General features: G+C 35.4%; 2 protein-coding genes across 3 annotated transcripts; one reads left to right on the top strand and one right to left on the bottom strand.

Moving 5' to 3' along the window:
- The first annotated feature begins 2,391 nt into the window (after positions 1–2,391).
- Positions 2,392–7,221, top strand: LOC18439245 (7-acetyl-epi-neemfruitin B aldo-keto reductase). The gene is made up of 4 exons (XM_011626955.3): positions 2,392–2,964; positions 3,744–3,975; positions 5,666–5,845; positions 6,823–7,221. Exons 1-4 carry the CDS (start codon positions 2,648–2,650, stop codon positions 7,045–7,047), a joined length of 954 nt encoding a protein of 317 aa, XP_011625257.1. The 5' UTR covers positions 2,392–2,647; the 3' UTR covers positions 7,048–7,221.
- A 2,712-nt stretch (positions 7,222–9,933) lies between these two features.
- LOC18439251 (uncharacterized) lies at positions 9,934–16,478 on the bottom strand. Of its 2 annotated transcripts, none has more exons than XR_016053899.1 (12): positions 16,232–16,475; positions 16,013–16,097; positions 15,606–15,693; positions 14,905–15,054; positions 14,561–14,692; positions 13,957–14,113; positions 13,823–13,861; positions 13,669–13,739; positions 13,152–13,211; positions 12,618–12,682; positions 10,947–11,037; positions 9,934–10,356 (listed from the first exon to the last, which is right to left on the bottom strand). XR_016053899.1 is itself a non-coding variant. In XM_006849420.4 (12 exons), exons 1-12 carry the CDS (start codon positions 16,325–16,327, stop codon positions 10,294–10,296), a joined length of 1,101 nt encoding a protein of 366 aa, XP_006849483.1. In that variant the 5' UTR covers positions 16,328–16,478; the 3' UTR covers positions 9,934–10,293. The 2 variants fall into 2 exon arrangements, 1 of the variants encoding a protein (XP_006849483.1); XM_006849420.4 differs by having other exon boundaries at positions 13,669–13,743; positions 16,232–16,478.
- Positions 16,479–17,091: the final 613 nt, after the last annotated feature.

Raw genomic sequence — 17,091 nt, 5'->3', positions numbered from 1 at the left:
CAAACCTGAAAAAAAAAAAAAAACAAAAACAAAAAAGTAATAATTTTTGTAAAAAAATAACCAAAATGCCCTTGAAATTTTCAAGGGTATTTTGGTACCTTTTCGTCATCCAAAATATTTTATTATTATTTTGATAACGTGCGCCCTTGTTAGATATATGCATGCCCCAAATTTTACTTCAAAATCAAAAAATAAAAAACTATGAGCCATCTAATCAATATCTACTGGTTAATAGCTAGCTTGTGACATTATAACTCAAGCCATCCCAGCCAACTACTCAGATCATACCACCGAGACCAGAGTTCACATATACTATGTGTCTTAGTAGGGTCACATAGAAAGCCCTCACTTTAGACAAAGAGAGTGTATATAATGAGACCATTTACATTTGGTATAAGGAGGTCCCTATTTCCCTCGTTAGATGTCAAATTGGATGGCTTGGGTTGAGTCATGGATTCGAGAATATTTTTTTTGGAACTGTGTCTAATGAATGACATTCTTACAATCATCCATTTTGAAATTTAAAGAACAATAATAATTGTTACCCTCTTATACAAAAGGTGAATAATCTCATTGTAGACAATCCTCGACAATAAACTATTGTACCGTGTATGGGAGTATATTTTACCCTTTATTTTATGGGTACGGTTCATATGGAACCGTGGCTCTAAACAATCAAAGTAAAGCCTACCTTCAAATAGTGTCAAGCAATGTGGTTTCAATATAGTAAATCTTTGTGATAGCCTTAAAATATATTTTCATCTTTAATTATAAAATTTATAGCTTCAAAAATAGTGTAGATTGAGCATATCTATAAAAACTTAAAAATCTTGAAAATTGACAGTCCAAAAAATGGGTTACGAGATGCATTATTTTCACCACTTGAAATCCATTTTTTTCTCATGTCCATACATCTTGATGTCAAGATGATCAATTTGAGGATATTTGGGTATCAAAACAACCTCTTCTAGTGAAATTTTTGAGGTATGCTCTAATTTGACTGTTTAGAGCTTTGGCTCTATATAAACTTTTCCCTTATTTCAATAAAAGAAAAAGTTTATATAAGGTTGCAACTTGTACTATTGAAGTAAGTAGCACCTCAAAAAACCTACAGTGGAGAGTGTTCCGGCATAGGAGAACCCTCCAACTGAGCATTTCAACCTTGAGTTGAATGGACATGAAGACAAAAAAGAAGTCCAATTCCAAAAACTTGCGCATCATGTAACAAATTATCTGGACCGTCTATTTTCAAATGTTTCTCGATCTGCTCGATATTGTACTATTTTTAAATTTTTAAATTTTATAACTGATAATAAAAAGAGATTTTACAGCCTAAGGTTTCCAATGCTTAAATGACATTTTTAAATAATTTTTATAAATGCGCCTTACTTTCATGAGGCAACCTTATACAAAACCTCACTCTTCATTAAATATTATTTTAGTCTTCTTATTAACCTTACTCTTGTAGAGCCGACTCACACCCTACCAACCTATAGCGAAAAATCTGCCTCTGTATTCTCTCTCTTGTTTCTCTCACTACAAGGCCTCTATCTCGAGAGTGCACCCTCTACAAGCCCATTTCCATCTCTCTACATTTTAGCTTTTTGAACAGCAAACACCTCCGCGCAAACATGTTTCTCTCTCACTTCCTCCCCCTCTCTCTCTCTCAAAGCAACAATTTCATCTCTCTCTAACAGCAAAAAAAACCATGAATTGCATCTCTCTCCAATAAAAACAAAAATCCAATCCATAAATCTCTAACAAAAAGCCATGAAGAGCAGCATCTCTTTCTCTCTCTCTAACACCAAAAACCCATGGATGAATTTCAATATGCTTTGTTCTCTCACGATTTCATGCTTCTTGTTGAGAACTACAAAAACCCGACTCATGAATTTCATCTCTCGCTAACAGCAAAAACCCATATATTGCATCTCTCTCTCTCTCATTATCTGAATAATAACAATACTCAATATGTGAAAGGAAAAAGTTTATATAAAAGTGAGGCCCTAAACAATCAAATTAATGAGCATTTAAAAAATTTACTAGAGGAGGTTGTTTCGATGCTAAGATGTATGAACGCGAGAAAAAATTAGATATCGAAACTAGTACCTCTTGTAGTGCATTTTTCTGGAATTAAACCATTATAGAGAGAAATTATTTCAAATATTAAGTTTTAGATAGAAAAACAATGTCATATTCAAGTTTTCAGATAAATCTCAAAAGAGAGAAACAATCTCAATTTTTTAGAGAGAGAATCATGGATACATAAAGGATGTTTTCGCCCAAAACAAAGCCATTTTCTTCCCTGGGGACGGCAAAAATAAATAGTAATTGCATTGATTGTGCGGTCTAAAGAGTATTACAGCTAACCATGCCTAGAAAGTTTGGTTCAAGAGGGTGTAAATAATTTTTAAAAAATAAAAAATATTGTTTTAGTGGTAAAAAGTGGGGAAGAAGGAATCGATCCGATATTTAAAAGTTGGAGGGGGTCTATGGGATATACATAGACCCGAGAGTCTACTACGTTTAACCTTTTTAATAATACATGCATATAGCATAGCATAGCATAATGATCCACTTTTCAAAGGGCATGGCGGTTGTTTAATGCTCTGTTCTTGTGATACATTTCAGTTGTTTGTATTGACTGATGGGGGAAGAAGACATGAGGTTTGTGGTGCTAAACTCAGGGCACAAGATGCCCCTTGTGGCTATGGGCACTTCCAAAACTCCCTTTGGTGAAGATGTATCCATAAAAGGCCCCATCCTAGAGGCTATGATGGTGGGTTACAGGCACTTTGACACTGCTAGTGTCTATAAGTCAGAGAGAGACCTTGGTGAAGCTGTGGCCCAAGCCCTCGTTACAGGTGTTCTCCGGTCTCGGGCCGACCTCTTCATCACCTCCAAGCTTTGGACCACTGATGCATATCCAGAGGGAGTCTTGCTGGCCCTTCGCGAAACACTGAAGTAATGTCAGCCCTTCCTTTCCATTTTAGCACTTTCATGACATACTTAACCAATGTTTGAAGAAATGCCGATTTGGATTAGGAATCACCATTTTAAAACTGATTTTGAGGGTTGCCAGGTTCTGGAGATCGGAATCAGTCCCATTCTCTTTAAACATGAGGAGAAAACCATGTTTTCTATGTTTGATGAATTTGAAATCTGATCATCAAACAAATACCCGAAAGCCGATGGCCAACCCACACTTTTGATCCGTGTTCTAAAAGACTGCACTTTACCATTTTAGTGTCTTAGTTTGGGTCTAGCCTTTCTTAATTAAGTGAAGCAGAACTCAACTAGTCTAACTCAGTCTAGTTTATGTGCTCTCAACAGGCCGCGAACTCCATAACCAAACATATTTGAACCTGTTTTGCCGGTTTCTAAAATTTTATTATTGTGTTTTAAGACTCGACCGAGTTTCAGACAAACTCAGGAAGTCTATAGACTTGACTCAAGCTCAAGACCCTAGCGAGTCCAGACCTCGGTCCTTTTAAACCACTTCCACTAATATCCTTTGGGGTCTGCTAACTGTGTCTTGTGTCTATGATATACAGTACATCATTTGGGGCATCCACTCTTTCTTCTCAAGATGGATGGCAGAGATGAGACCAAGTTCCAATGATGGAAGTACCCCATCGATCTATGCCTCATCTCCACCACCCATCTTTAGAAGGGGTGGTTATGCCTCCGATGCATATCCGAGTTGAACATTTTCAGGATTTACGTTTTAACCCAATTCTCAGGCGATTGCAAGTAGAGTATTTGGATTTGTACCTCATTCATTTTCCAGCAAGATCAAAGACAGCAGAGTTTGGAAAAGAAGAAATTCTCCCCATTGATTTGGAAGGGACATGGAAGGCCATGGAAGAGTGTTGCAAAATGGGACTCACCAAGTCCATTGGAGTCAGCAACTTCTCATGCAAGAAGCTACAAGATTTGCTGGCCATTGCCACCATTCCCCCTGCAGTTAACCAGGTGGGTCTCTTCAAACTGGCTCCTAGGAGCCATGCACACTCTACTCGTGTGCTCGCGCACACGCACACAGATTTTTTTGTTGCCTTAAGAAATTGTGATATTTAAACCATGTAGCTGGACTCGGCCGAGTAACTAAGCCTCGACGTGTGGCCGAGGCTGGGAAGTGGCCAGTGCCAAGGCAACTCACAAAACATCAAAAAAATACCTTATAAAAGAATGTTAAAAATATAAATGTTGGTGTTTATAGAAAACATCAATTTTTTAGTTCGAGATATGTTTTTAGATGATTTTGATCAATGAATCGGGACTCGTCCCAGCCAAAGGACTCACCCCTCCCTGGCTGAGGTGAGTTACTTGGCCGAGTCCAGTTTAGCATTAAAAAATAAAAAGCAATAGAAAAATATTTTGAAAAGTGAAAAACATGTAAAAACAAATTGATACCTAAACAATTTTAAAAGGTTAAAATAAGCTTAAAAATGTAAAAGAAATGGATTTAAAAAAAACTGATTTGCAAAGTGGGAAATTTAAATAATTCAAAAAAAGAAGAAAACACAGAATTAGTTATCGTAGCAAAAAACACTCACCAATCTTCGCCAAATACATCTAAATTAGTCTCTATTTAGTTCCCGATATCACAAATAAATTTAACAAAATGGTATCCAGTGTCCCCAATTTCGAAACCCGAACATTAGAAAGAAAATAAGTCTCCATTTCCTTGGAATCAAATACAAAAGCAAAAGACAAGTAGTGTCATGGCGTAGTTGAAAAGAGCTATCCATCTACAAGGACAAATATCACATCATTGATCAATAATTCAAAGGAAATTCATACAAATTCATCTAAGAGATGTGTTCTTTAACATTGTACTTATATTTTAATTTAATTTTAAAAGTCCCACCGAATACACGTGTTCTCTAACATTCTACTTGTTCCTTACGAAGAAGCATCCAACAAGGACGCGATTCATTGATCCTCCCCTTATTCCCTTCCCTCGTTTTTGATATCCAAATATCTCTTTTTTTCTTTTTCTTTTTTTCCTGATTTCACTTTTAATTAACTTTTAACTATTAAAAAAAAGAAAAAATGTATAGAAGATGCAGCTCAAAAATCCATCGAAAAGGGTTGTTCTAATGTTGAAGAACCCTCTAATTGATCATCTTGACATTGAGATGTATGAATATAAAAATAAAAATAAAAGGGATTTTGAGTCTCAAAAATAGAGCTTCTTGCAACATATCATCTACACTGTCTGTTTTCAAGATTTTCATATGTTGATAGATCAACTTGATTTTAACCATTTTTGGAGTTTAAAATTTTATAACTAGATATGAAAATAGATTTTGAAACAATCCTAAGAATTTTTACACTTAAATTACATGTTATGATAAAATTTGGAGGTGCGCCTTAATTGAATTATTCAATGTTGCAACCTTATAGAAACCACACCCTTAAAAAAAGGGGCTATTGTATCTATCTTCGCCTCTTAGCATCATGCAAGTCCTCAGGAAATTCATGTCTAGCCAAAGGTACTGTACTAGACTAGATTGGAGGGCAGCACTCTAATTATAATAAGCTCTTACCATAATGTAGGAAGATCAAAATGGAAGATGTGGAAAAATTTTCAAATGGAAATTCTAACATTCACTTTACTAAAGGAGGTCACTAATATTGTAAGGGTCTAGTTTTTCAGGTGGAAATGCACCCATTTTGGCAGCAGAGGAAACTGAGAGGCTTCTGTGAAGCCAAAGGTATCCATGTGGAAGCATTTTCTCCTTTGGGAGGGGGAGGAGTCACCTGGGGTCCCAATGCAGTTTTGGATTGTGAGCTTCTCACAGAAATAGCTCAGGCCAAAGGAAAGAGCCTTGCGCAGGTATGTATTTCTCTATTTGCTAAAATCATTTCTTGCTCACACAGAAGCACATTATCCACTTGCTCCCTCAGGCAAGACTTATCTTAGGAGTACTTTTGGTTTTTAGGATCCCAAATTTTCGGCATGTATACTTCAACTTAGCAATGAACGTAAAAGAAATGGAGAAAAAAAAAAAAAAAAAAATCAAAACATACTCTTTGTAAGCCTCAAAAATCCTAAAATTGAACATAGACTATCCAACTTTTGGAAAGCAAGATCTAAAAGCTCTGCTAATTCCAGATCCTAATATCTTCTTTTTCTTTTCTTTTTTCCCAAAAATAACCATCTCATGACTTTAAGTAGATCCCATAATTTCAAATCAGAAAGATCTTCCTAAGGCTCCAACGAGGGAGCAAGTTGACAGTATACTCCCACTGGAACATAGCATAGAAAGGGTAATGATTGAGTAACAATATGATGCATGTACAAGTTTATATCTTGTGCATACCTGTGACGGGTGAGGTTTGTATACGGTTGACTCCTTATACTATAGCAATAAGGTACACCTCTAAATTTTACTTGGAGATGTTGTTTTAATGTCGGAGACCTTATGATGGCTTGAAAATCTATTTTCATCCTTAGTTATAAAATTCAGAATTCCAAAAATGATACAAATCGAGCAGAAAAGTAAACACTTAAAAATCTTGAAAATAAACGGTCCCAATAACAATGTTATAAGATGAACTATTTTTTGAATTTGAACTTCTTTTTTTATTTTCTTTATTTCTATACTTCTCGAGATCGAGATGTCAATTGGAGGTTTCTCAAATATCGAAAAACTATCTTGTGTTGATTTTTAAAGTGCACCTTACTTCAATAGTATAAGGTTGCGACCTTATATAAACATTTTCTTGCTGCGACATCTTTAATTTTCTTATTTTCAATATGCATTTCATTCAAAACCCCAAAACATGAGGAATATAGAATGGGTTCTGCAGGTTTGTTTGAGATGGGGATTTCAGCAAGGGGTAACACTGGTGTTAAAGAGCTTCAAAAGGGAGAGGTTGAAGGAGAACCTCCAAATATTTGATTGGGAGCTCAATGAAGAGGAGCTGCACAAAATTGGTGAAATTCCTCAAATGAAGTTTGCTCGTGCTGAGAAGTATGTAACGCCTGAAGGACCTTTTAAGACTTTGGAGGATATATGGGATGGAGAGATATAAAACCATGGCCAATAAGACTGTAGTGAGTCAAGGTCTTTTACTTCTACAAATTTGATGGTTATGGGGTCATTTAATGCTTACTAATTTGAATTGTTCACAAGAATAGGGTTGGAGCTTGAGTAGTTAGCAGTTGACACGTTAAGCAATGGTACATCTTAAGTTCTATTCCTACCACACTGATCTACTAAAAAAAAATCAAATTAAACACAAGTTAGTTCGAATTCTAAATATTTTCCTTTGTGAACCACTAAGAATAACCATGCTCTATCAATTATTCTAACTCAAGATTACGCGGCCTCAATGATTTCAAATGGGAAAAGGGAAAAGTTTATATTAGGTTGACACCTTAAAATGTAGAATTAAGGTGCAATTCTAAAATCTTTAAAAAAAATGTTGCTTTGATGCTAGAAAACCATTGAATTAATCATCTCAACATCGAGATGTCTATATATAAAGAAAAAAATAGTTATCTAGACTTAAAAAAAAAAAAAATCATCCAACACAATAGCTGGACTGTTCATTTTCAAGATTTTTCATATGTTTATAGATTTGAATTATTTTTGCAGTTTAAAATATTATAACTAGAGATAAAAATAGATTGCCACACCATTCTAAGAATTGTAGACACCAAAATAGCATCTCACGATGAAGTTTGAAAGTGCACCTTACATTGATTGACCTTAAATATATAGAGAAAAAATAGATATCTAGACTTATTAAATAAAAAAAATCTTGCAACACAATATTTGGGCTATTCATTTTCAAGATTTTTCATACATTTATAGATTTGAATCATTTTTGCAGTTTAAAATATTATAACTAGAGATAAAAATAGATTGCCACACCATTCTACTAATTGTAGACACCAAAATAGCATCTCATGACGAAGTTTGAAGGTACACCTTACTTTGATTGACCTTAAAATGTAGAATTAAGGTGCAATTCTAAAATCTTAAAAAGAAATGTTGTTTTGATGCTAGAAAAACATTGAATTGATCATCTCGACATCGAAATGTATATATATAAAGAAAAAAATAGATATCTAGACTTAAAAAACAAAAAAATCTTGCAACACAGTATATGGACTGTTCATTTTCAAGATTTTTCATACGTTTATAGATTTGAATCATTTTTGCAGTTTAAAATATTATAACTAAAGATAAAAATAGATTGCCACACCATTCTAAGAATTGTAGACACCAATTTGATTGTTTAAGGTTGCAGTTTTATGCAACTACACCCTATTAAAAATAATCAGAAGATTCTATACATGCAGGAGCAATTCCTCCATTCACTCCTTCGACTAAAACCCAATATACCAGTATTTGTGGGAGACCAATTAACAACCAAATCTCAAAAGAAGAGAAAAGGTCAAGCACACTGTTTGCCTAACAAAATAACCATCCAACTTTTTAAGACAATCAAATCTAATTGTTTAAGAACTTCAAATCCATTTATTTAGCAAGATAGATCAAACCATAGGTGGATCCCAAACTTCCATGACAAATCCTCCTAAATAGCTCTCTCGTATAAGGAGGAAGGTATAAAACATGTTCCCAAGTGTATATTCACACTTCAAAAAATTAGAGATGCGTAATTTGTTAATAACCTCACTACCTGCTAGAAATGCGAATGCATCGAAATATAATTAAAGCGAAATTTATCAAAATACCCATGAAAGACGCACAATCTAGAATTTTACAATTTTGACACTTACTCCAGCTCATGAACATGTGTCTTTAATGGGTATTTTAAAATTAAATTAAACAATATAACTTCTCAAATGGGTATTTTGATATTTATCTCAAATGGGTATTTTGATTATTTTGGCATAATTAAACCCCCAGCACTTGTGCCAAGCATTTGTAACTTTTTTCCATGTATTTGGTAGTGTGTGTGGACGGTGAGAGGACCCCATGAAAACAAAAACAAGGATTCCAAATTTTATAGAGAGCGAGAGGAGCCCATTGTGGATGAATTAAGGAAAATAATATGGTGAGTCACAATATTACTACTTTTTTTCAAGGGAATTAGGACTTCAAACACATAAAAAATCACTGGTTTTTGTCTCAAATTCATGTATTTTGGAGCTCCAGGAAAGTGCGAATATGATATTTGAGAAACTAAAATAAACAGCAAAAAACAAAAAAACAAAAAAATACAGAATTTCAGATTGATCATGGAGATCTAGATGATAGAACTACAAAAATTTGGACCTAAAATCCATCTCCAAGATGGATTTTGGTAGGGTGGACTCACCGTAACAGGTGCATCCCTAAACCGTACCCATTAAGGAAAGCAATAGGAAAGGATCAGAACTTTTAGCTCAAACCACTTGACGTTTTTTTTTACTTGTGAAAGTAGGATCCTCTTAAGGCAAAATGAACTAGTAATTGTGAAGACTGAGAAGAAGAGCATTCTATTTCAAGTAAAGAGGAAAGTAAATAAGGTAGAACCAATAGAAACTGAAATCTGAAGGAGCCATCACCAAGTACCCAAACAGAATTTCACAAAAACATCTCTATTCCTGGACGACAACCCCTCTTTCCCCCAACTCCTCAATATCACCTTTCCACAGTTCTTGACAATTTGAAATTCTTCTTACACAGGGCATTTGAACCAGAACCAAGAACTCACAATGCCTCTCTCTCTCTCTCTCTCTCTCTCTCTCTCTCTCTCTCTGAGGTCAACCCAGTCATGTACGGTGTACCTTTCCGCTAAATTTCAGTTTGTTCTTGTTCCTATACAGGGTCAATGGCAGCCACACATCACATGAAACAACCCTACTTCAAAGATTGATATTACCGCTGTAAATACAGAGAAATTTGAATATAGAAATCCCAAGGGATCATCATACAAAAGAATTCTTTAAAAAGAAAAAGAAAAGAAGCAAAATTCCTTATCCTGGATATATAGTATGAGAAAGATCCTCAACATTTACTAAAAACCAACCGTCCAGTGCTTAGGGGACACATCTGGCTTGGTCTTTTCCCAGAGTATTTCCATAAATGAATTATAAGTTATTCAAAACAAATCACGAAACCAAGAGAGGAGAAAATGACATGTTAACGAATTAATGCTTGTTCAAAACAATACAAGGAAAAGAATACATAATTTGGCAAAAGGAGAAAATAACATGGTAGTCATGAATGATTCTCACAGGAAGCACACACAACTGAACTCCTGACCTTGCCAAAAGTATAATGATGAGGGTCTGATACTTTAGTAAGCTCACAGTCCAAATCCTTAGTGATAACGTGCTATAGATTTTTTGCTCGATGTCCACCCATATGTACGAGTAAGACGGATCTGTTGAATAAGAATCAGCTATGATTGGGAAATCAAATAGCATTTCTCAAATCTATGTAGCACCTTCATATTCATGTAAGGGCCTTGCAGTAGCAATCAATGTTCAGAAACAAGGCTCAGACTCGGGACTCAGCAGGGTCGCCCAGTCTGAGTCATCCGTACAGATTCGACCGAGTCTGTACAACTTATAGAATCCAAAAATTAGGTATCGACCAGCCAAGTTTGGCCGGTTCCAACTCATACTCAGCACCTTGCCGAGTCCAAGAGTTTTAAAACCATTGTTACAATTGCAATATGAGAAAATATCAAGCAGAGTAACTGGGGGACATGCATTGATCATGCAGGCGGTAAAAAATTACAATTGCTAAGACAACTTTGATATGTCAATTATTTTCTGAAGACTACTATACTCTCCATCTGAGGTACATAACTGTAAGGGAGGTCAGAAAGGTAAAATGGTGGATGTAGTCACCCAAAAATATTTGACATGTACAGATACTCTCCTGACATTTAAGCATCTGAACCGCCTGCATGATCCATGCAGATGTTTCAGGTACCATATAAAATTTCCTTAAAGAATATCACATGACCTGGGCAAATGCATAAATAGCTCGTAAGATCCTTGAATAGTCCGTGCCAATCATTTGAATAACAACATCAGCTAGAAAAGTTCCCCAGAGCCTGCATAAACCCAGCAGAATGATTCCCTTTAATCGGCTGGTACAGACTTCTCAGAAGCACCTCAAATATGACTATGCAGCATCAAAAACACTGATGTTGATATTCTTTCTTATGTAATAGAATTTTTCTTTTCTTGGTAACTAAAAATACCATATTTTATATGTTAGCCCTAAAAAGTTGAAAAAAAGGGATTAGAAATACTTTCCATAATATGAATTACATAATAACATCAATGTCAAGCCAAGAACCAAGCATGTATTCATGTCAACTTAAAACTTGACCACAAAATGTGCAGTGAATAAATTCATAGAATTGTTACGTGAAAAAGTAGGTAGACAGCCTAGAATGTTCATCTGATATTATGAGGATTGTCATGTAAAGTCTTTGTTGCACTCCTTGCCAGGAACCTTTTCAGAACCAATCACCCTATAAAAGAGAGTCTGACTATTTTGTATATTGGTGTGCATCTCAGGATATTGCAGATAATGTTTGACCGAGAGCCAGAATGAATGTAAATATGCAACATCGCATATGCATGGAGTACTTTATATGAAGCCAAATCATTTATTCCACTAACCTTATATCCAATTGCCATATGGCCACAATGCGAACTTCCCACAACAGTGTTTTCCTATGCTTGACAAGCTGAAACCCTAGTGGTTCCTAAAGTGTTGCCTATCCGATTTACATCTAGTACTCTGGAAGGACACCAAGTGGATACCAACTGCACAAGCACATGAAATTTCATTCCTCAATACTAATAGGAGTAGCATATGTGGGACACCTTTCTACATGCATGTACATCTCTTACAAGCACACTAAATCTATTGCATGAATCGTGGAAAAGTTTTGGCAAAGCTCTACGTTGGCTGCCTACCTAACACAACCCACCTCCTTTACCCAGGCTTGGAATGGGTTAAGGGAAAGTTTAAAGTCTTCACCCTTCTTGGACCATATTACACGAATCATATGAGCACAAAATACCACATCAAAAAATATGTAACATGATGCACGGGAGACCTCTTATATTACAATCACCTTATATATACTAACCAAAAGGTGCATCATGTAAGTCCAAGAAAATATGCATGATACATACACTCACTTCATCCACATATAACACAGGGTTCACATCCATGGAATGCACTTTACAAAAACAAATGTGCACAAAATCTCACTAGTTTAGAGAGCTTAAGCACATAGATCAGCATGCAATATGAAAAGTTTATCACAATGATGTCTTGCATTTTGATGAATCATGTGAACAATGGAGGCCGAGCTTTTTCTTCATCAAGGAGCATGTGGATTAAAAGCCAATAGCCACCTTAAACTATTTCACAACAACCATTCTCGAAATAAACATTATTAGATAACATATATACTGCAATCTAAACATAGACATATCAAAACTATTAAGTTGTTTCTTTAGCTGTAACAAAGCATTAACAGAACAAGGGTCTATCTGAGCACATCACATCAAAAAGAACAACTACAAAACGCCATTCACCAGCCTGTTGAGTCTATTCCATGCCAAGATTTATGTTGTGTTAAATTGTGAATATAGAAGAACAGAGCCATACACTGGACCAAGTAACATCATCAAGCTGCGAAGCCCAAGGTACCTTGATGCCGCACAAGCAACGCCCTGACTCGTCAAAGAAACAAAAGACACTTTAATTAGGACAAAGCATCAATACTTGAACACCAGTTAACTAGATCATAAATGTCAGAATGCTAGTTTGTATTACATTATCATATATCCCTCCTCTCTCCCTTTCCCCCTCCCTGCATGCACACAGCATGCGCACGCATGCACAAATGTGCATGGATATGTATGTAAGTATGTATGTATGTATGTATATATGTATATGCATATGAATATAAGAAAGCCTGATCAATAAAAAACAAAGTATAATATAAAAGCCTTTAAACATCAATACAAAAATCATGTATGTGTGCCTGAATGTTAAAAGTTTCACAAAAAAAAATAAAAGATATATGTGTGTGTCCCTGTGTGTGGATGGATGCCTGTGGATGTATATGTTTTTTTTTTGTGTGTGTGTGTGTGTCAAACCCCACGCCAGACAGTAAAAGATTGAAGGTAGCAGAATCACCTGTCTTGCAGCAAGCAGTGCCAATCTAGACTCTAAGTTAACAGCTGCCAATTGTCCACCCTAAAGGAAATAGGAATCATCAATGGCCAGTCCATTTCGATTACAATAATTAGTGGTCAAAGAGAGAGCAGACTATATCAAGTTCAAATCATACATAACTAAAGAGCAGCCACAAAATAACCTCCAAACAAAGTGAGTTGTCACTTCCAATCATCGATGAAAAAGGACTACATTTCCATATTCCAAACTAGTAATAAATTTTTTTTTTTTTGTTGGCTTAAAAATACCCCCATGGCCAACAAAGGATGTCCCTAAAAGCAAGCTTGAAATGCACGACATTAAACATAGACATGCAATTAGGTAGGTCAGCGGATCAGAAAATAAGGAAAAATTCACACATAACAATTAAAAGATAGTGAAACCATAAAGTGTGTCCAAATAACATATACTGCCCAAATTATTTGTAAAGAAACACAAATAGAAATATGGCATACTCAATCTCTACCGTTCAGGATACCTTCTTGATAATTTCTTGTTTTATCTGATAGTTGGCAGCCTCCATTAGCATCTTTCCAGATAATCTCCTTGCTAACTAGCAAGGAAGGTGCATCATATCATATCAATAACAAAAAGTTATAACATGAACCAAATTGTATCGCCTTTCTGCTTACCAACTGAGAAATCTTCGCGAATGTCAGAACTCCACCTCCCTATTTTTAAAGACATCAATATAGTCAGCAGATTTGATAAATGAATCAATAGAACAAATTTTAGAGTCCAGTTATGAGCACAAGACAAACCCAACCTTCAACATCGTTGAAGTAAGCTCCTCAGCTCCAACTTTCAATGCAGCAAGCAACTGCAGCTTCAACTGACTTAGCCCACGCCGCCAAGGGCCATCAGGACGAATATTGGAAAATTTAGGGTCATCCCAAGGGAGAGAGTTCACCTCTGCATCTTCACTGCAGATGAGACAAATTGTGAATTTCCACTAAATCCATCATATAAATGAGGGGACCAAAAACAAAGCGTACTGTTACTTGCATAAGTGAAAGTGTTATAATATCATAATAATAAATTTCCTTAATAATCCAAAGAAAATGATATAACGCATCCAAGAGTAATTCTAAGAACAAATTACATATATGAGTTGTGAGTTGATACATTTATAGCTAAGTGAAAAGGAAGTTAATGGTGGAGGCTGTTACAAATATGGCACGTTCTCATTACGACAATATATCTGGGAATGTAAAAGCTACCACATAAACATCAACCAAACCTCAGAATTGTAGCAAGGGCAAGCAATCTTGACTTCAGCGCATGGCCAATAAAGAGACCCAGTAATCTTTTCCGATAAACAAGCAAGACTTTTTAGAAGTTATCCTTGAAATGGGTTTATAACCTATTACCTCACATATTCTTGCAATAAATGAAGAAATATCTCTGCCTCCAAATCCTCTGTTGATAATTTATTAGAACAAGGAACATTTAGCTTTCTCCTCACACCAAGCAAGACATTTCTATATGAAGGCCTCCAACCCCTTCCATAAACAAAGAACAGTTAAACAAAAAAACAAATCAGAAATCATCCAATTATTTATGGTAAACAATAACAATGTTGTAGACCCAAAAACTTGAAAAAAAACCATGAAGCTCTACATTCAGAAGATTGCCAAAGCGAATCAATATATATGAATCAAAAACTACAAAAGGTTAACAATGCAAGCGTTCCATACAGAGAGTGGCTATTTACCTTAATGTAGATTTGGCATCGGCTGCTAGAAACAAGAATCTAGACTCAAGTATATCTATTAATTCTTCCCTTGCATCTTGGTCTTCTCCAAGCACAAAACCATCGGCTCCACCTCCATTTGCAATTGATTTTATTAAAGGACTAAAGTAGCTGTAAATCAATGAGAGAAGATAAATCGATCACAAACCCTGCAAATTTCTCTTTCTTTAGTTTCATTCATCTCATGAAAAATTTCTCACTTTCACAAAGTATCTATAAAAAAGTAATAATAATACCATCCAAAATTCATTTCTAAAATGTTACTTCTTGTTAGAATGATTTTCTACTTCCCATTACAGGTTTAACTTTGAGAATTTGATAATATATAACAGAACTAAAACCAGTTCAGCACAGATAAATGCACACACATGATTTACCTCATATACCGAGCATAAGAGTGCAGAACTTGATAAGTAACTTTCTATCATTAATTCAAAAGCGATGGAAAAGACAAAAGGGAAGTACAAAGAAGTAAATGATTTTTATTTGAATGGGCAACTTGCGGAATACTTCCATTGATTTTAAATTTTATCTAATAACAGTTTTCCAGTCCCATTCGTGATTTTATTTATCCAGGTTACATGCAGCAAATCGGTGCGTTCATTATAAGTAAACGAGAAAAAAACCAAAAGAAATTTAAATATGGTGTTCTGAGAACCCACCTTGGACCAAAAAGAATGCCCTCCAATTCGTATAGTTCTGAATCGGTTGCCAATTCAAGCACGGATCGAAGTTCAGGATCATAACTTCCTTTATTTCCAGATACAAAAGGAGAAGAAATTGAGCAGAGATACTATGCCAATAAACAAAATTCCAAAGAATAGAAGTCGAGAGATAGAGAGGTTCCGATAATTCAAAAAGGAAACTCATTCGAGGTAAAAAATGAAACCACCCAAATTTCACAAGAATAAAAAACTAGAAGAGCTAAAAATCAGTACCATAAATATGAAAGACTGAAAATTCGAAGTAGCTAGAGAGAGAGGAAACGGGGGGATCTCAAATTCTTTGAAAAACAAAAAGCATCTCACTCTCTCTCTCTCAAGATTGTTTCGAAGAGAGGGAAAGTTACCAGTAAGGTTCCCAGAGACCGCAGCAAGTGAAGAACCAGCAACCCTGAGACGTAGAAGACGACGGCCACCTCCTATTTTGAGAGCCTGGTAATAAAAAATCAATCAATAAACGCAGCTGATTACTCGTGAATTTAGGAAAAACTGTGTAACGTTTGTCATGAGAAAGAGAGAGAAATGTTAGAGGGAGGGGGAGCATAATGAGGATTTGGGGACATTACCAGTGAAGAGTTTGAGTGAAAGGTAGTGAGAGAAAGAGGATGCGTAGTTGTAGAGAGAAGATGAGACATTACGTTCGCTGCCGCAATTCCCACCATTTCTCTCTCTACAATCTCTCTCTCTCTCTCTCTAATGTACGATGAAGATTCAACAAACGGGCTTCTTGGTTCTTCCCTGGTTCACGACTCACGTCACGACAACACGAAGCACGTTTGGTTCGCGTGTAAATGTTTTCCAAAAAATATCTTCAATGGAAAAAAAAATTATATATATATATATATATACATTATATATGTTATATTTTGTGATTATCAAATTACCAAATACTTTTCATTATTATTGAAATGTTTTTTTTTTTACTTCATGATATTTTTAAAAAAGATATTTTCACCCCTTTTCTGTTGTTCAACAACCGAAATGGCTAGAATTTCGGTTGTTTAACAACCGAAAATGGCCCTGATAGTTTTACGGTTCATTTTTTCTGCTCTCTACGTCTATGCTATGTGAATGCTTAAAAAAGAGAGTTTTATCCATTTTCGGTTGTCCAACAACCGAAATTAGGACTGTGTTTTCAAAAGCTTGCTGGAATACGCAATCTTAATTTCGATTTTTCAACATCCTAAATTGAGACATTTTTTGTTATTCAACGAAAATGTTTTGTTTTCGGTTCTTGAACAACCGAAAATGATAATTCAAATATTTAACATGTCTATTTTCGGTTGTTCAAGAACCGAAAAAAATACATTTTCGGATGTTGAACAACCGAAAATGTCCTACTTTCGGTTGTTCAACAACTGAAATTAGACCTACACTTTCCAGAAGCTTGCAGGAATAAACAGTCCTAATTTCAGTTGTTCAACAT

Source organism: Amborella trichopoda, chromosome 4, assembly GCF_054954075.1.
Source record: "Amborella trichopoda isolate Santa Cruz 75 chromosome 4, AtrichopodaSantaCruz75HAP2 v2.0, whole genome shotgun sequence".
In the NCBI taxonomy this organism is placed as follows: Eukaryota; Viridiplantae; Streptophyta; class Magnoliopsida; order Amborellales; family Amborellaceae; genus Amborella; species Amborella trichopoda.
The sequence above is the reverse complement of the archived record's forward strand: the minus strand, read 5'-3'. Positions and strand labels throughout refer to the sequence as shown.

Excerpts from the sequence above, each read along its gene's own strand:
- LOC18439251 (XM_006849420.4), bottom strand. The coding sequence starts at position 16,327 with ATGGTGGGAATTGCGGCAGCGAACGTAATGTCTCATCTTCTCTCTACA. Across the intron at positions 13,862-13,956 it reads TTACTTCAACGATGTTGAAG|GGAGGTGGAGTTCTGACATT; the intron begins GTTGGGTTTGTC and ends CTTTAAAAATAG. Across the intron at positions 10,357-10,946 it reads CTATTTATGCATTTGCCCAG|ATCCGTCTTACTCGTACATA; the intron begins GTCATGTGATAT and ends CTTATTCAACAG.
- LOC18439245 (XM_011626955.3), top strand. The coding sequence starts at position 2,648 with ATGGGGGAAGAAGACATGAGGTTTGTGGTGCTAAACTCAGGGCACAAG. Across the intron at positions 2,965-3,743 it reads GCCCTTCGCGAAACACTGAA|GCGATTGCAAGTAGAGTATT; the intron begins GTAATGTCAGCC and ends CCCAATTCTCAG. Across the intron at positions 3,976-5,665 it reads TTCCCCCTGCAGTTAACCAG|GTGGAAATGCACCCATTTTG; the intron begins GTGGGTCTCTTC and ends CTAGTTTTTCAG.